This window comes from Trichoderma camerunense (genome assembly GCF_050948025.1).
Source record: "Trichoderma camerunense strain CBS 138272 chromosome Unknown V8C40scaffold_19, whole genome shotgun sequence".
NCBI lineage: Eukaryota > Fungi > Ascomycota > Sordariomycetes > Hypocreales > Hypocreaceae > Trichoderma > Trichoderma camerunense.
Genome location: NW_028145351.1, coordinates 771,472 through 788,249, shown reverse-complemented (window position 1 = coordinate 788,249; position 16,778 = coordinate 771,472). Strand labels below are relative to the sequence as shown.

Genomic DNA, 16,778 nt, shown 5'->3' with positions numbered 1-16,778 from the left:
ACAGTTCAAATTCACTCATTTCCACCATTTTTACAACCCATTCGATACTTCTGCTTTATCACTGCTACTGCTTCTACTACCGCTACTACTGCTACCGTTTCTACTACTGCTACTTTCTTCTACTTTCTTCTGCCAACGCTATTTCGTATTCGGCATACCTGTATTATCGCTACCTAATGGAGATACAATGGACGTCCTTGGGCTTCTAGCCAACATATCGCAGGTCGTCGACCTCCTCGTCAAGATCGGTGTCATGTGCTCCATCTATTGTGTAGACGTCAAAAAGGCTCCTAGCGATGTGCGAAGACTGCTAAAGGAGGTTGACCGACTAACCGCCGTCATCAAAGAGCTTGAGAGCCTTCTTCAAAGCCCGAAAGGTTCCTCCAAACTCGAATCGCCGAGTCTCCGCCAAGCCGTCTTCGACCTCCGCAGGCTACTAGCAGAATTGGTGGCAAAGCTAGATTTGGGCGTCAAGCATGCTAGAGCAGTGTGGCCTTTCAAAAAGCGAGAGGTTCACGAGATTTTTGCCGCAATTGAGAGGCAGAAGGCCAACATTTTGTTGAATATCAACATTGAACAAACGTGAGATATTCAACCCCCTTCTTCCTGATAGCTATTACAGCTACTAGCTACTACTACGCTACTACGGCTACTACAGCTACTACAGCTACAATGGCTACTATGGCTTTTGATCTATTTGAGCTATCTGATCTATTCAGTCACCTGGGCTGCTTGGGCTATTTGAGTTCGCGATTCTAACAGTACCAGGTCGGTCCTTTTAGATGTTCACCAAGAGATTGTTCTATCCAAGCTACGAATTGCAGACGCGGCCACCTTCGACTCCAGCATAGATGGAGAGGTATCATACTGCCTCCAAGGCACGCGAAATCACATCATTCAACAAATCGAAGACTGGAGCAGCCGCCCAGACAGTCAATCCATATTTTGGTTAAACGGCACGGCAGGGACTGGGAAATCTACAATTTCTCGTACAGTTGCCCAATCATTTTCCAACAAAAGCATACTTGGAGCTAGTTTTTTCTTCAAGAGAGGCGAAGGAGATCGCGGTAGAGCGTCATTTTTGTTCACCACAATCGCCGCTCAATTGGTTCGCCGTATCCCTTCCATTGCCCCAGGAGTCCGCGAAGTTCTTGATCTTGAACCGCAAATTCACGAAAAGCCCTTACGTGAGCAGTTCCAGAAACTGATTCTGGACCCATTGAAAAGCGAACCGGGGTGTTGGTCGTCAAATTTACTTATTGTAATTGACGCTCTGGATGAATGTGGACTTGACGATAACATGAGGACGCTAATAAACATCTTCTCAGATGCTCAACAGATAGATAAGCCACGGCTCAAATTCTTTCTTACAAGCAGACCAGAGTTGCCTATACGACTGGGATTTGAAGATATCAGTGGGAAGTATGACAATATGCTTCTTGCAGCAGTGTCTACTCCTACTATTGAGCACGACATAGGGTTATTCATGAGACATCAACTTAACTCGATCAAAATAGATTACAACAAGTCCGTCACAGGGCATCGCAAAATATCTTCTGACTGGCCCGGAGACGATAATGTGCGAAAACTTGTCGCCTCGGCTATTCCGCTGTTTATTGTTGCCGCGACAATATGTCGCTTTCTCAGAGACAGAAGATTAGGAGGCCCTCATAACCAACTAAGCAAACTCCTCGAGTATCAAAAAATACAGACATCCGGTCTTGACATGACGTACCTCCCGGTCCTGGATAGCCTTATTGTCAACCTTCCGCTGGCTGCCAAGCAAGAAGTGTTGACTAGATTTCGGTACTTGGTTGGCTCAATAATCACTCTCGCCCAACCTTTGTCCATACGCAGTCTCGCTCGTCTCCTCGACGTTTCTACCGACGCTGTCGAAGATCAGCTTGACCTTCTACACTCAGTCCTTGGTGTTCCTAATGACTTGGATACCCCAGTGAGACTACTGCATCTTTCGTTCCGAGATTTCCTGGTTGATCCCGCGAAAAAACTTGATCCCATCAAATACCCTTTCTGGGTAGACGAACAGCTGGCCCACTCAGAATTATTTTTACAATGCATCAAATTGCTGTCCAGAGATGATGTCCTAAAAGATGACATTTGCTCCCTTCAACTACCTGGAACTTTGCTCTCGGACATTAGCCAAACGCTTATCGATCAACTTTTACCTACAGAGGTTCAATATGCCTGCATGTACTGGACTTATCATTTGAATCTAAGCAATCGAAGCATATGCGATGGCGATATGGTTGATCAATTCTTGAGGCGGCATTTGCTCAATTGGCTTGAAGCACTCACGCTTATGGGGCGAAGCGCAGAGAGCGTTCGTATGATAGATGGGTTGCTCGATAAAATCGTGGTGAGTGGTTAGCTATACTATTTCGCATTTAGACGTGCAACTGACAATTAATATTAAAGGTCTCAAACACCCAAGCAATCGAGCACTTATTGCAAGATACCAGGCGCTTCGTACTGGCGAATTTGGGCATGCTCAATAAGGCACCGCTCCAGATATACTCTTCCGCTCTCGTTTTTGCGCCAAAATATAGCATCGTCAGAAGGCTTTTCGAGAGAAACATTCCGACATGGCTCTGTACCCTGCCTACAGTGCAGTCTCATTGGGATCCTTGTTTAGCAACGCTAGAAGAACATGGACCAATTCTAGACATGATTATGGTATTTCCTGAAGGAGGTAAATTCTTATCTATATCAGGGACAAGATTTAAGATATGGGATCTGAACGCTTTAACTTGCCTTGAAACTCATAGAGCTGCTAGTTTCGAATCGTCGAGGCCAGTCATATTCTCCGCAGATGGCCGAGATTTGATGTATCTTTCAGGGCATGACGTACTCCAAATTATGGATTACAATACAAAAAGCTGTCTTTCAGAGTATATAGGCCATACAGGTCGTATTACTTCCGCCCTATTTTCTCCAACCGGCCATAGAATTGCCTCTGTCTCGGAGGACGGAACATTGAGGATATGGGACAGAGTTACCCGGAAGTGCTTAACGGTATATGACTATGATGCAGAAAGAAACAAGATCGTTGATTTCTCTCCGGATGGTTCGAGAATCATAATGATTTCCAATCCAAGCCTCATCCACCTTCTTGATACGGACAAACTTGGCGAAAAGTCAATTCATTATCCGTACACTGAGTCATTAACATCTGTGTGTTTCTCGCCAAACAGCCAGAATCTGGTGTCTATTAACCAATCTGGTACCATGAACATTTGGGACAATCCGTTCGAGAGAGCATCCATCGCTTCGGGCCTATCCTCATGGGAACGCCCAGTTGTTTTCTTCTCGGATAGTAATCAACTCATCACACCAATGAAAGGGCCCGAATTGAGGATTTGTTTGGGGATTTGGGATGTATCGCTGGTCAAATGTAAGCTTCTGGATGGACATCAGGCGCCAATTACCGATATTAAGCTCTCAAGGAACGAGAGCAGAATTGTCTCTGCATCTCGCGACAAGACGATACGAATTTGGGACGTCAGTTCAGGAGCTTGCATTATGACTTATAGCGGTCATGACCAGCCCGTTGCTTTCGTGTCATATTTATCAGACGAGAAGTATATCCTGTCGACAGAATTTAATGGCATCAGCAAAATTTGGGACACATCTCTCGAAGCACTAACTACGCCATACGAAAGTCATGATGGCGCCATTCTCGAAGTCATATATTCCCCCAATAAACGCAACATCATTACCACTTCTGGAGACCGTACTCTCAGGCTTTGGGACGTTTCAACTGCACAATGCGTGGCTATAGGAGAGCATCATCAATCGTTTGGTTGGATTCCACTAGTTATTCCTCAAGATATTGCTTCAGGCCCATTTGACCATACAAGACAAAAAAGAGCCGGAGGCCTTTGTCCCTGGCCGAGATCCATAAGGTTCTCTTCGGACGGTTCTGCATTCGCATCAGCTACAGAAGGTGAGACAGCTATCAAACTGTGGGACGCGACAACAGGGAGCTTCAGAATCCTGATACAGGACGCTGTATCGTTTGAATCGCAAATCCGATCCATTGTATTTTCGCCTGACGATTCAACAGTGGTTTCCATCACACGAGGCGGCCTTGCTAGGTATTGTGAGACGGCTACCAAGACTAAAGACGACTCTTCTATCTATACTTGCGACGATGCTTGGGGCGTTCTCTCCGTGGCATTTTCAGAGGACGGGGCGTGGCTCATTACCACATACAACAATGGAATTATAAAGCTATGCAATTTATTAACACGTGAGGAGGAGGAGATTAGCATAAATCCTGGGAAGGAGGTATGGCGTGCAGCGATCTCGGCAGATGGAACCAAAGTGGCTTCCGTATCCCGAGGGAAGCTCACCGTGTTCGACAGAAACACTCAAACATTCAACTTTGAGTATCTAAAACCTTGGGGATCCATCATCGAGCATATTGCATTCTCTCCCAACAGCCAATATCTCGCTGCCATATATTTGGATGCAGATGTCCAGTTACGAGCTTGGGATGTGGCAACAGGGACATGCGTTTATGAAGCAAACATTTGCGGGCTTGCTAATAATATGGCATTCGATTCGATGGGATCCAATTTGATTACCAATGTGGGCACAGTTGCTTTCGACCCGCTCCCTGTCGAGAAATATCCGCCCGCAGGCATTGAACACCAGTTACCAAGGGAGCATCAACAAATCGGTATCGGCCTCAGCAACGACGGGGAGTGGATCACATGGAATTCTCAGAATATGCTGTGGCTGCCGCCTTCATATCGTGTTTCGGCATCTGACATAGCGGAATCTACGATTGCTCTTGGATCTCGCCTCGGGCGGCTACTTTTAATCGGAATTGACCCCTCAATAATCGCGGCCGGACCTTGGCTCATGGCCAAGCAAGCTCACCTTGCCGGCGCCACACAACGGGTGAAACCTAGCTAGTACAGGGCACACCTACGGTACTCAACGGTTGCGGACGAAACTTTCAGCTCAAATTCAAGGAGCCGCATGCTTCATGCTCAAGCGGGGCGAGTCCGCCAGTAGCAGACGAGTAAGACCATTTGGGGATAGCAACGTGGCACCCTCCCACTGTATCCCTGCGCCAAAGTCGTCATCATGGAGAAGCCGAAGGAACGAGGATGGATTACCCCGCCGGAATAAGTTTTCGTATTTTGTTGATATAGGGGTCAGCGTGTCATCTCGAAGCTTTCGAATTCTTCCCTTTTCTCAAGCGCAAATCACAATCCACCAAGATTTCCATATATCTTATATCAAGACATCATGGGTGTTGAAAAGACCATTCTCGAGGAGGGTACCGGCCCCCAGCCTCAGCCCAACCAGGTTGTTGTCATGGGCTACACCGGTTGGCTCAAGGACACCTCCAAGCCCGACAACAAGGGCCAGAAGTACGTGGTTGAACCGAACACTTGCACTGACGCTTCCATGGATTCTAATGAATGTTCAATAGGTTCGACTCCTCCTACGACCGAACCCCTAATACTTTCGAGACACCGATTGGCGTCGGCCGTGTCATTAAGGGTGCGTTTCTGGCCAGAATAGATATGCCTTTGCACGTACTAATTCCGCTACTCAGGATGGGACGAGGCTGTTATCACCATGAAGGTTGGCGAGAAGGCTAGACTCGATATCACTAGGTACTTCTAACCCCCAATTCCTACGTCCCGTGAGAGTCAGCTAACAAGAGTTGTCAATAGCGACTTCGCCTACGGCTCTAGGTAAGGCGACCCCAGACAGATAACACGATTACGATTCGAGTCGAAGCAAGATTTATATGAGAAGCACGACATATGCTGACATTTTGATAGGGCCATCCCTGGCGTCATTCCCGCGAACTCTGCGCTCATTTTGTAAGCTTCACTACTTCGGTTAGATTCCAGCTGTAGCTAACTCTTCTGGCAGCGACGTTCACCTGATTAACATCAAATAAATATTACCAAAACAACGATTAAAGAGGAGGATACACAAAATATAGGATAAACAGAGTCCCGGTACATTATTTTGGATATAGATGACGAAGTAGTGTATCCGTGAGAATGGAAGAATGCCAACATGGGATGTACTTGTGTCATCCAACGAAGCATGCCTTGCTATACATCGTACTCCTATTACCCGGTGTCTCGTATGAATCAACGCCTTTTCTTATAGGTAATATTCAAGACTTGTAGTTGAGTCAAACTGTAATGTCATCTTGGTCCGTGCAACAGAAAGATTGAATCTCTGTAATGCCGCCTTGATTTAAGCTATAGCGGCTGAAAAAAGCAGCTTCCATTCTCTGTGGCATGCTATGTTCCCCAGCTGCCGGACCCATCGGAAGCTCTACGCACAAGCTCAGTAAATTATTGCCGTTCAACTCAATGATGCACCGTAAATACCGACTCTTCCCCCTATACTCTTCCTTATATCAAAAACCGTTGAAGCTATCCAGTCCCTGAAAAACGCTCGAGCTTCCATGGCGCTCTGACCGGTTCCAAAGCAGGTACCTCGAGCTATTTCTAAGAGCTGGCCGTTTTAGCCAATCACAGCCTCAGTGCCCCGCCTTGTTGCCCCGCCCGCGTTGCCTCAGCTTTTGCTGCCCCTCTTCTCGGTACTTCTGCCTTGTACCCAAGTTCCTTGTGCTTGTACCCCTCTGTCAGCAGCAGGGCAACAGCAGCAGCTGCCAAACTCCCGTCGCTGCTGCTAGCACAGTATTACAGTGGCACGATTAGCCACATTACCTCATCAGAAAGAACTGGAGCCTGTCATGTCCAGTGCAAGCCAACACTTCTGAATCCTGCTCATTACAAACCAACTTCTTCTCTTCCAACGCTCTTCTTCTTGTCCTTTGTCAACAAGAGAATCACCGCCTTCTTCCACCAAGCCAAACGACTCTTCTCCCGCATCGCCAGACACGCAGCAGGCTTCTTCTCTAGCCACCGTCACCCCTCTTTATCAGCAGCATCTGGGTGAGGTCACGCTCGACCTAGGTGCTGGATCACCATATCCAAGATTTCGTCACAGCCCAGCCCCGGAACGCTGGCGAAGCGAAGGCTCTCTGAAGGGGAGTCTCAACAGAACCTCAAGAGAACCATGGCTGTAGGTTGATAGATGGCTCCCTCCGAGAAAGGCGCGAAACTGACCGTCCGCTTCAAACCAACAGGCCGCCAAGCTTCCCGAGGTCGATCTTGCAACCCGCATGCAAGTCGATGAATCCGTCGTTGGAACTACAGAAATCGATGAGTCTCTATACAGCCGACAGCTCTATGTCTTAGGACACGAGGCCATGCGCCGCATGGGCGCCTCCAACGTCCTCGTCGTTGGTCTCAAGGGTCTCGGTGTCGAGATTGCCAAGAATATTGCCTTGGCCGGTGTCAAGAGTTTGACTGTCTACGACCCTGCTCCGGTCCAGATTGCCGATCTCTCAGCCCAGTTCTTCTTGACTCCCAAGGATGTCGGCAAGCCCAGAGATGAGGTCACGGCCCCGCGTGTCGCAGAGCTCAACGCGTATACCCCCGTCAAGGTCCACCAGTCTCCTAGGTATGGCCACCAAAGTCTTAGATTTCGTTTTCAGGAGAGCATAACTAATCACAAATTGCAGCATCGAGGACAACTTCGCCCAATTCGACAAGTATCAGGTTGTGGTGCTGACCAATGCGCCCATCTCGACACAAAAAGCTGTGGGAGACTACTGCCACTCCAAGGGTATCTACGTTGTCATCGTCGACACATTCGGCCTGTTTGGCTCCATCTTCTGTGATTTTGGTGATAAGTTTACCATTATCGATCAGAACGGTGAGGCCGCCTTGAGCGGTATCGTTGCTGGCATCGACGAAGAGGGTCTGGTGTCGGCACTCGATGAGACCCGCCACGGTTTAGAAGATGGCGACTACGTCACATTTTCCGAAGTTGAGGGCATGGAGGCGTTGAATGCATGCGAACCGCGTAAGATTACGGTTAAGGGTCCGTACACCTTCTCCATCGGCGATGTGTCAGGCCTCGGACAGTACCAGCGTGGAGGAACTTATCAGCAGGTCAAGATGCCCAAGGTCGTCGATTTCAAGAGCTTCACAGCCGCCCTGAAGGAGCCAGAGTTCCTCATTTCCGACTACGCCAAGTTCGATCGACCCCAGCAACTTCATCTTGGATTCCAGGCCCTCCATGCGTTCCAAGTTGCCAATGGACGACTTCCTAACCCCATGGACGAGAAAGATGCCATTGTCGTTCTCGAGGCCGCCAAGACGTTTGCTGCTGATGAGAAACTCGAAATCGATATTGACGAGAAGCTTCTGAAGGAGTTGAGTTTCCAAGCTCTTGGTGACCTTAGCCCGATGGCAGCGCTCTTTGGCGGTATCGCCGCTCAGGAGGTTCTCAAGGCTGTGTCTGGCAAGTTCAACCCCATCCAACAATGGATGTACTTTGATTCGCTCGAGTCCCTCCCTACTTCTACCAAACGAAGCCCCGAGCTGTGCAAGCCCATTGGTAGCCGTTACGACGGTCAGATTGCTGTCTTTGGAACCGAGTACCAGGAGAAGATTGCCAATCTCAAGCAATTCCTCGTTGGTGCGGGTGCCATTGGTTGTGAGATGCTAAAGAACTGGGCCATGATTGGCTTGGGCACAGGACCCAAGGGCAAGATTTATGTCACCGACATGGACTCCATCGAGAAGAGCAACCTCAACCGACAGTTCCTTTTCCGAGCCGCTGATGTCGGCAGCATGAAGAGCGACTGCGCCGCCAGGGCCGTGCAGCGAATGAACCCAGAGCTGGAAGGCCACATTGAGACTTTGCGAGAGCGCGTTAGTCCCGAGACTGAGCATGTCTTCAATGAGGAGTTTTGGCGTAGCCTGGATGGAGTCACCAACGCCCTGGACAATGTCGAAGCGAGAACCTACGTTGACCGAAGATGCGTCTTCTTCCGAAAGCCGCTGCTGGAGAGCGGAACTCTGGGCACCAAGGGCAACACGCAAGTTGTCTTGCCCCATTTGACAGAGTCTTACTCTTCTTCCCAAGACCCCCCGGAGAAGGAGTTCCCCATGTGCACAATCCGAAGCTTTCCCAACAAGATTGATCATACCATTGCCTGGGCCAAGGAGTATATGTTTGAGAAGTGCTTTGTCAAAGCTCCCCAGACTGTGAACCTTTATCTGACTCAGCCCAACTTCATCGAGGCCACTCTGAAGCAAGGCGGCAACCAGAAGGAAACCCTGGAGACGATCCGCAACTACCTTACCACCGAGCGGCCCCGGACCTTTGAGGACTGCATTGCCTGGGCTCGTCTCCTCTTTGAGACGGAGTTTGCAAACAAGGTCCAGCAGCTGTTGTACAACTTCCCCAAGGACTCGGTGACCTCGGGCGGCACTCCCTTCTGGTCTGGTCCGAAGAGAGCTCCAGATGCTCTCAAGTTCGACCCCAACAACCCGACTCACTTTGGATTTATCGTGGCTGCCGCGAACCTTCATGCGTTCAACTTTAACATTAAGTCGCCCGGCACCGACAAGTCCATTTATTTGAAGGAACTGGAAAATGTCATTGTGCCTGATTTCACCCCCGACTCAAACGTCAAGATCCAGGCAGATGACAAGGAACCCGTAAGCCCTCTACCTTTTTAAAAGCCCAATTATTTTGTATCTCAATAGTGCTAACTATATTTTAGGATCCCAACGCCAGCAGCTTTGATGACACGGATGAGCTCACAACCCTCTCTGCCAGCCTCCCATCGGCAAGCACTCTTGCGGGCTTCCAGCTGCAGCCTGTCGAGTTCGAAAAGGACGACGACACCAACCACCACATTGACTTCATCACTGCCTGCAGCAACCTGAGGGCCGAGAACTACAAGATTGAGCCTGCTGACAGACACAAGACCAAGTTTATTGCGGGCAAGATCATCCCCGCCATCGCCACGACAACGGCCCTCGTTACTGGCCTGGTTGTTCTGGAACTCTACAAGATCATTGACGGCAAGGATGATATTGAGCAGTACAAGAACGGCTTCATCAACCTGGCTCTGCCATTCTTTGGATTCGGCGAGCCCATTGCTAGTCCCAAGGTTGAATACAAGGGCCCTGATGGCAAGGTCAAGCTGGACAAGATTTGGGACCGGTTCGAGGTCGAAAACATTACGCTCAAGGAGCTTCTCGACTACTTTGAGAAGAAGGGCCTTAGCATCAGCATGCTCAGCTCTGGCGTCAGCCTGCTGTATGCAAGCTTCTTCCCTCCGTCCAAGCTCAAGGACCGCTACGCACTCAAGCTCAGCGAGCTGGTAGAGACCATTTCCAAGAAGCCCATTCCTTCTCACCAGAAGGAGCTGATCTTTGAGATGGTGGCTGAGGATTTGGACGAAGAGGACGTGGAGGTTCCGTACATTAAGGTAAATATTTGATTAGTTTTTATTGGAATTAAATAGACTCGGCGCGGTTCATAAGTAGTCACCACATGAGTAGATATTTGGAACAGAAATGAATAGCCTTTATGGATATATCAGTCCCACTCTGGTGATATCAGTTTGCTTCCGTACCTTATGCTTCAGTATGTTTTGGGCACCCGGCACTCTTTTCCTTGAATAGCAGGAGACCATAATGGAAGACAATTGTCGTGATGACTAAAGACGCGGAATGGCTGAGTGATGAAGGCGCTAACGCCCGTGGGCGCTGTTACGTCACAATTAGAAAGCGCGCTAAGTTTTGTTCCGACAAAGAGGGATTTGGAATGACGAGGTGGGTGGATGCCATTGGATGTTATTAGTAACGTGGGAGCGACGCCCGAACCTTTAGCAATGCTTAAGTCAGAACACAGTCACATAGGCTATCGTAACCACTGGAACGCTAACGGGTTAAGCTGAAGGATCTCGAAGGTGGGCTTGAGGGGGCGACGCTTGGCGTTGTCGATGATACTGTGAAGAGTGCTTTGTGTATATATAGACCTTCTGGCTCCCCAAGTGGTGAGTGAGGAGAAGGCATTCAGACATTAAATGAGAGCAATTCAACAGCAGTTGAGAACCAGATCTTTTGGGGTTTTGTTCAACCATAATCACAAGCAATTTGCGAAAACATTGACATATTCGACGTTGTCTAATAGTGCAACTGGGTTTGGAACTTTGCGAAAAACAAATAGTATTACACGAGCTTTACCACAGTTTCCAATTCAAATCAGAATGGTTAGTGCTTATGATTTTCCCTTACCATTGCATATTTGAATTGAATATCAATCCTAACACTTGTGTCCAATAATTGCAGGCTTCCAACGAGGGCAAAATCACCGACTGGGTCAAGCCCGGCGACACAACTGGCGAGTTCAAGCGTCAAGTCAGCTCGTTCCGCAACTGGATCTCCCGCGAGGCCGGTGCCGAGTTTCCTCCCGAAAAGGGGAGGTACCATCTCTACGTCAGCTACGCCTGTCCATGGGCGCACCGAACTTTGATCACCAGAAAACTCAAGGGCCTCGAGGACATTATCTCCTTCTCCGTGGTGCACTGGCATCTGGAGCAGAAGGGGTGGCGATTTGCCACCAAGGAGGACAATGATATCCCCGGCGAGAACGTTATTCCTGATCCCCTTCACGAGGGCTTTACGCACATCCGGGATGTATACTTTGAGTCGAACAAGGACTACACTGGGCGGTTTACTGTTCCGGTGTTGTATGACAAGAAGACGAGGCAGATTGTCAACAATGAGAGCAGCGAGATTATCCGAATGCTGGGAACGGAGTTTGACGACTTGATTGAGGAAAAGTACCGCTCGATTGTCCTCTACCCCGAGAGCCTCAAGAGCCAGATCGAAGAGACCAACGAGTGGACGTACAACCTCATCAACAACGGCGTCTACAGGGCCGGCTTCGCCACCAGCTCCCAGGCCTACGAGACAGCCGTCGTCGCCCTATTCGAGGCTCTCGACCGCGCAGAGAAGCATCTCGCTTCCCAGACAGAGGGGCCTTACTACTTTGGCAAGGACATCACCGAGGCAGACATCCGGCTGTACGTGACGCTGGTGCGCTTCGACCCCGTGTACGTGCAGCACTTCAAGTGTAACATCCGCGACATTCGCAGCGGGTATCCTCATCTGCATAAGTGGATGCGCAACTTGTACTGGAGCCTTCCCGCGTTCAAGGAGACGACGCAGTTTGACCATATTAAGTGGCATTACACGCGCAGCCATACGCAGATCAACCCGTTCAGCATCACGCCTGTCGGGCCGCTGCCGCACATTTTGCCGCTGGAGGAGGAGGTGCCTGCGGCGGTGGCGAGAGTATAGAGAAGTTATTGGGAGGGGGCGAAGTTGGAGGCTATTGGGGGAAGTGTTTCGTGTAACTTCATTTATTAGTTGGAGTTGTGAGTGTGAGTGAGAAAAGGTGTGGAGGGTACTGCATTGGGGTTCCTTTTAATTGGATGGCGATGATGAGGGTGAGGTTACCTTACCCTAGGATGATGCTTGATTGTTTGGGATTGAATTGGCACATTTGGATATTAGGATGTGGTTATAATGAAAATGAATTATAGCGATATTTTATCTTGCTTTCGAACTACTTTACCCCGACTCTTTAATCATGACGAGGTTCCATGTGAATTTGAAAGTTGTCCTCTATATGTACTGATAAGGTCTGGAAGGTTCTGAAGTCTCAACTGAAACTCAGCTGCTCAGCTGTGGGTAAGCGCCTACAACCAACACCAAACAAAGAATGAAACAACCTCGTATTGGGCATTTTTCCTTTGTTGGACGCCTTGTCCTTTGTTTGGCCTTGTCTTTGTGATAATTGAGATTCAAGCACAATTGCTGCATTCCAAATTCCAGCCGTGCTGCTGCCTCTCCATTCCCACAGCGGCGACGTGCGACTTTAGGCTTCAAAAGCTCCAGGCAGCCTGACCACCGCTCGCTTGGCCGCCCCCTCCACTGAAAAGCCCTGGCGTGCCACTGAAAGACGCTGCTAGCCGCCTCCGTAATCTCGACTCTCCTACCTCCATGTACCGAATAATTCCCATAGTCCTTCTCCCAAATCAGGTCCCCACCAAAAACGCAATCTGCTCCCATCACCATTACCAATTTCCACCTCCTCCCAACCGACCGCCTTTCAAATCCTCTCTCCCTCTCGAATCGTCCCGAATATCGATACTCGTCCGCGCGAAAATCAACCTCTCAACATCTCTCGCTCAGTCCTCGTGATCCAGCGTCTTCTTTTTTCCCGCCCGACCGCCCAAACCTTCCCCGCGCACGCACCGCACACGCACACGCACAACGCACGGCTGAAGCTACACTCATAATTGACCCTTTTCCCTCTTCTCCTCTCGTCTTTCGTCCCTTCTAGTGCTACTATCTGCCAAGTCTTTTTTTCTTGTTCCTCTTTTTGCGGCAAAGTCTTCTTCTCTCTTCGTTCAATCTCTTCTTCCGTCTTGCCTTTGGGTCGGTTGGCTCCAGCTGCTTGTCAAGCTCCGTGGTCGGCTCTCCCTCCTCGAAATTGCAACGCGTCCTTTATGGGCACTGCCTACACCTAACAATTATTAAAGCTCCCTTGGCCATCAAGCATCTGCTCGTGTGAGGCATCCACAACTTGCGATCTTTGCAGAGCTCGTCCATTGACGCACGTTACATCACCCCACCAAATCGAACTACTACTACTCAATAACCCTCGTCGACGCTTAGGCTCTACTCTCCCCCCTTCCGGCTCTCGGCCGACTAGCTAAAGGATTCAACCATTTTGTTCAATCATTTAGTCGAGACATTCGCCGGATGAGCGTCGCGCATTCGCCGCCTTGCTATGGCCATTCGATACACCGCAGAGCATCTGCTCTTCCTGAGGGACTCGCCGCTATGCATCAAACCTGAGAAACTGCCTCCCGCAGAGGAATGGATGGGGTGAGCACAACTCGAGGCTCGCTGAATGGCTTCAGTGGTTGCTTTGTACTGGTATTAACATAACGCAGGGCACCCCCAGACCAGACTCGAGCGCAGAACAAACCGGTCAACGATCGACCTCGGTCCCTGGACAATCCGCTTCTTGACCAGACAAATCGCCGCCCAGGCATCAACCACACCTCGCGGACCAGTACAAGTTGGTTCCATCTTAAAATACTCGTGCTGATAGTCATCTGTTGCTAACAATGTAACTCTTCAAGATCCTGATGACATTGTCTTTGCTCCTCCTCGGATGGCATTTGCTTCATCTGGCCGAGGTGGCAAGACGCTTGATGGTGAAAAACCGACCAAAGACGCCGACCCCGCAGGTCGGTTCGCCTTGCGCAATCGAAACAGCGAAGCCGACGGTGACCGTCTGCGCGCACCCAATGCTGTTCGTCGCCGCGGAGAAAACGACCTAGATAACGATGGCTGGAGCACAGTCAAGCCCCGCAAAAGCTTTGGTGCTGAAGGTGCCGAGCGTTTCCACGGCCGCATGGGTGGCAACTTTCGAGATGAGAAGAAGCCTCTGCGAGAAAACGATCGCGATGCCACTCGCGACCGCCCAACAAGGCCCTTTGACGCCTTTGGTCGAGACAACAAGGAAGCTGAAAATGATACTCGAGCACGCAATGGCGCTGGCAGGAGCAAAGTGGACTCTTGGCACAAGGCAGAGTCAATGCCGACAGAGTCCCCTGCGGCCGAGCGAAAAGAACGAGACCGAACCAAGAGCTGGAGAGACCGAGATACTACTGAAACTGCGGATGACCGTACCAATGGCAGGGCACCTGACAGGCGATGGGCTCGCGACCGCGACCAGCGTGTTGAGCGTGAGCCCGAATGGTTCGACGAGCCTGCCGAGGCACTCCGCGAGGCACACACCCAGCAAGACTTCCAGAAGTGGATGGAGCAGATGAAGAAAGGCAAAGGAGGCGGTGATGCTCCAGAGCGCCCAGCTGCAGCAGCGGCGGCTCCTGAACCTGCTGCCGAGACTGAGAGGTTTCAACCTCACCAGCCTACTGCTATCGAAGTTGCCCCTGACAAATTCTTCCTTGCCTTTGGCGGTATGCAAGCACAGGGACCTCTAGAGCCCAACTCCCCACCCAGCGAAGTAAACGATGCAGCTGCCAGGCCCAAGACCGTGGGCAAGTCATCAAGGTTCACGTCCTTCTTCCACCAACCCCAAGAAGAACCACGAGGCAGAGTAGAACAGTCGACGAGCGTGCCGCCTGCACCTTCCCAGTTCCCCCCGGGACTGGGACCGCTCGCAGGAATGGCTCCTCCTCCTCAAGAAGAAGAGAAACAGGCTTTCCAACAGCTACTGCTGAAGCTTCAGAAGCAGAGCATGAGTGCCACTCCTCCGGCTCACTCACCATTTGCTGCCCCACCGCCTCAAGGAAATCTTCCAGACATGTCGAAAAAGAGCAACCTCGCATCCCCAGAGCCATTCCAACAATACGGTGGCGATAGAATCAACGGCGGCATTGGCCGCCCGCCGCCACCGCAACATGTTCAAGAAATCCTTGCACCTCGACCACAGCAACAGTCTGCTCGGCCAGACCAACTTCTCCAAGATCTCGCGGGGCACCACCAGCGTATCTCTAGCCAAGGCTCAGGAATCCCTGACCAGGCTCGCAACAACAACAATACCGAGTTTTTGATGAATCTCATGCGAATGGGGCCCAGTGCTCCGCTAAGCATGCCCCAGCCCCAGCAGCAGAAGCAAATGCCGATGCAAGAGTCAGACTTCTCGCCAAGAGAGAATCGGGGAGTGCAGCAACGCCAGATGCGCCCCCAGCCGCCTCCTGGCTTTCCCATGGAAGAATCTTTCCACAATGCCGAACGCGATTCTCGCCTCGGCCAGCCCACTCAGATTTTGCAACGACCTCCGCCCCCTCCTGGGCTGGACCAGATGCCACCCAGCTGGATGACCAGCGGAGGACAGATACCACCACCACAGCAGCGAGGCCCCATGATGCCTCCTCCTGGATTGCCCGGTGGCTTAAACCGCAACGTTCCCATGCCTCACATGTTTCCCCCCAACTTCCCTCCTGGTGGCATGCCGCCTCCAGATGCAATGGCTGGCATGCCTCCACGCAACATGCCTCCGCCCCCTCCTGGATTCTTCAACGGACCACCTCATGGGTTCATGCCTCCTGGACTCGGTGGATTCAACGGACCCCCGGGACCACCAGAGCCTTTTGGTGGATCTCCTTTTGAAGCCCGTGGCATGCCCCCGGGCGCCGCTGGTCGGGGTGCTGCCTTTGGCCGGCCATAGGTTGCCGCATGATCACGATAGTGAACTCTGCTTCTAATGGCAAATCTCAACTATCAAAAGCAGAACGGCATTCCGTGTTATAATTTGTGCAGTCAAAAAACAAACTACATTTTTATTATTATTACTAGTATGACTTTTTCTTGGAGCTATGAAGGCCGAGTTTATAGGACCCAAGGGGTTATGGGTTCTAAGGACCGCTCTTTGCTTGCAATGTCATATGATTTTGTCCGGGAAATGCTTACGGGGGAAGTAGTCTCGGTGACGAGGAGAGGCTCACAAGTGCACGGATTGCCAGATATAGGGGAAAGGAGATGTAATGCGGGCGATGAGAATGAAAATATGTTGCAAATTTCGGAGCCTCGTTGAACATGTGACAGTACCTGCTTGTAGATTTTTGTTGGTGTAATAGACGCACGCAATGTGGCGATGCTGCTGATATCGGCTCGAGGATACCCTGTGAAGTATTTATGAAGAGAGCATTAAAATTGTAGCTACAGTTGAAACGATTAGTTTACTATTATTGACGTTTGTGATGTCTGCTTGTTGCTCTGTTGAATCTTTTGGCTCCTCTGAGGATTGTTCCCGCAGTGATCTGTGCTTCTGAAGATGAGCAGAGTGAATCG

General features: G+C 50.3%; 5 protein-coding genes across 5 annotated transcripts; all 5 read left to right on the top strand.

Moving 5' to 3' along the window:
* The first annotated feature begins 76 nt into the window (after positions 1 to 76).
* Positions 77 to 3,660, top strand: V8C40DRAFT_87175 (WD40 repeat domain-containing protein). The gene is made up of 4 exons (XM_083223547.1): positions 77 to 582; positions 769 to 2,374; positions 2,437 to 3,412; positions 3,477 to 3,660. Coding segments are annotated over exons 1-4 (2,979 nt in total). The 5' UTR covers positions 77 to 187; the 3' UTR covers positions 3,479 to 3,660.
* V8C40DRAFT_269695 (WD40 repeat domain-containing protein) lies at positions 3,541 to 4,941 on the top strand (the record flags this gene model as incomplete). Its single annotated transcript, XM_083220116.1, has 1 exon — positions 3,541 to 4,941. The coding sequence occupies one exon, from the start codon at positions 3,541 to 3,543 to the stop codon at positions 4,939 to 4,941; it is 1,401 nt and encodes a 466-aa protein (XP_083069346.1).
* A 291-nt stretch (positions 4,942 to 5,232) lies between these two features.
* V8C40DRAFT_254977 (FKBP-type peptidyl-prolyl cis-trans isomerase) lies at positions 5,233 to 6,250 on the top strand. The gene is made up of 6 exons (XM_083217937.1): positions 5,233 to 5,405; positions 5,468 to 5,538; positions 5,594 to 5,654; positions 5,715 to 5,735; positions 5,826 to 5,867; positions 5,920 to 6,250. The coding sequence occupies exons 1-6, from the start codon at positions 5,281 to 5,283 to the stop codon at positions 5,945 to 5,947; spliced, it is 348 nt and encodes a 115-aa protein (XP_083069345.1). The 5' UTR covers positions 5,233 to 5,280; the 3' UTR covers positions 5,948 to 6,250.
* An 836-nt stretch (positions 6,251 to 7,086) lies between these two features.
* On the top strand, positions 7,087 to 12,242 carry V8C40DRAFT_269693 (E1 ubiquitin-activating protein UBA1; the record flags this gene model as incomplete). Its single annotated transcript, XM_083220115.1, has 5 exons — positions 7,087 to 7,092; positions 7,157 to 7,533; positions 7,595 to 9,584; positions 9,650 to 10,363; positions 11,229 to 12,242. The coding sequence occupies 5 exons, from the start codon at positions 7,087 to 7,089 to the stop codon at positions 12,240 to 12,242; spliced, it is 4,101 nt and encodes a 1,366-aa protein (XP_083069344.1).
* Positions 12,243 to 13,493: 1,251 nt separating this feature from the next.
* V8C40DRAFT_87083 (uncharacterized protein) lies at positions 13,494 to 16,678 on the top strand. The gene is made up of 3 exons (XM_083223546.1): positions 13,494 to 13,838; positions 13,907 to 14,034; positions 14,099 to 16,678. Exons 1-3 carry the CDS (start codon positions 13,741 to 13,743, stop codon positions 16,153 to 16,155), a joined length of 2,283 nt encoding a protein of 760 aa, XP_083069343.1. The 5' UTR covers positions 13,494 to 13,740; the 3' UTR covers positions 16,156 to 16,678.
* Positions 16,679 to 16,778: the final 100 nt, after the last annotated feature.

What these genes read in the sequence shown, in the direction of transcription:
- V8C40DRAFT_87175 (XM_083223547.1), top strand. Translation starts at nt 188, where the DNA reads ATGGACGTCCTTGGGCTTCTAGCCAACATATCGCAGGTCGTCGACCTC. An exon ending in AATATCAACATTGAACAAAC is followed by an intron (nt 583 to 768) that starts GTGAGATATTCA and finishes TAACAGTACCAG; the next exon opens with GTCGGTCCTTTTAGATGTTC. An exon ending in ATGGGTTGCTCGATAAAATC is followed by an intron (nt 2,375 to 2,436) that starts GTGGTGAGTGGT and finishes TTAATATTAAAG; the next exon opens with GTCTCAAACACCCAAGCAAT.
- V8C40DRAFT_254977 (XM_083217937.1), top strand. Translation starts at nt 5,281, where the DNA reads ATGGGTGTTGAAAAGACCATTCTCGAGGAGGGTACCGGCCCCCAGCCT. An exon ending in CGTCGGCCGTGTCATTAAGG is followed by an intron (nt 5,539 to 5,593) that starts GTGCGTTTCTGG and finishes TCCGCTACTCAG; the next exon opens with GATGGGACGAGGCTGTTATC. An exon ending in GCTAGACTCGATATCACTAG is followed by an intron (nt 5,655 to 5,714) that starts GTACTTCTAACC and finishes AGTTGTCAATAG; the next exon opens with CGACTTCGCCTACGGCTCTA.
- V8C40DRAFT_87083 (XM_083223546.1), top strand. Translation starts at nt 13,741, where the DNA reads ATGGCCATTCGATACACCGCAGAGCATCTGCTCTTCCTGAGGGACTCG. An exon ending in CCCGCAGAGGAATGGATGGG is followed by an intron (nt 13,839 to 13,906) that starts GTGAGCACAACT and finishes AACATAACGCAG; the next exon opens with GGCACCCCCAGACCAGACTC. An exon ending in CACCTCGCGGACCAGTACAA is followed by an intron (nt 14,035 to 14,098) that starts GTTGGTTCCATC and finishes TAACTCTTCAAG; the next exon opens with ATCCTGATGACATTGTCTTT.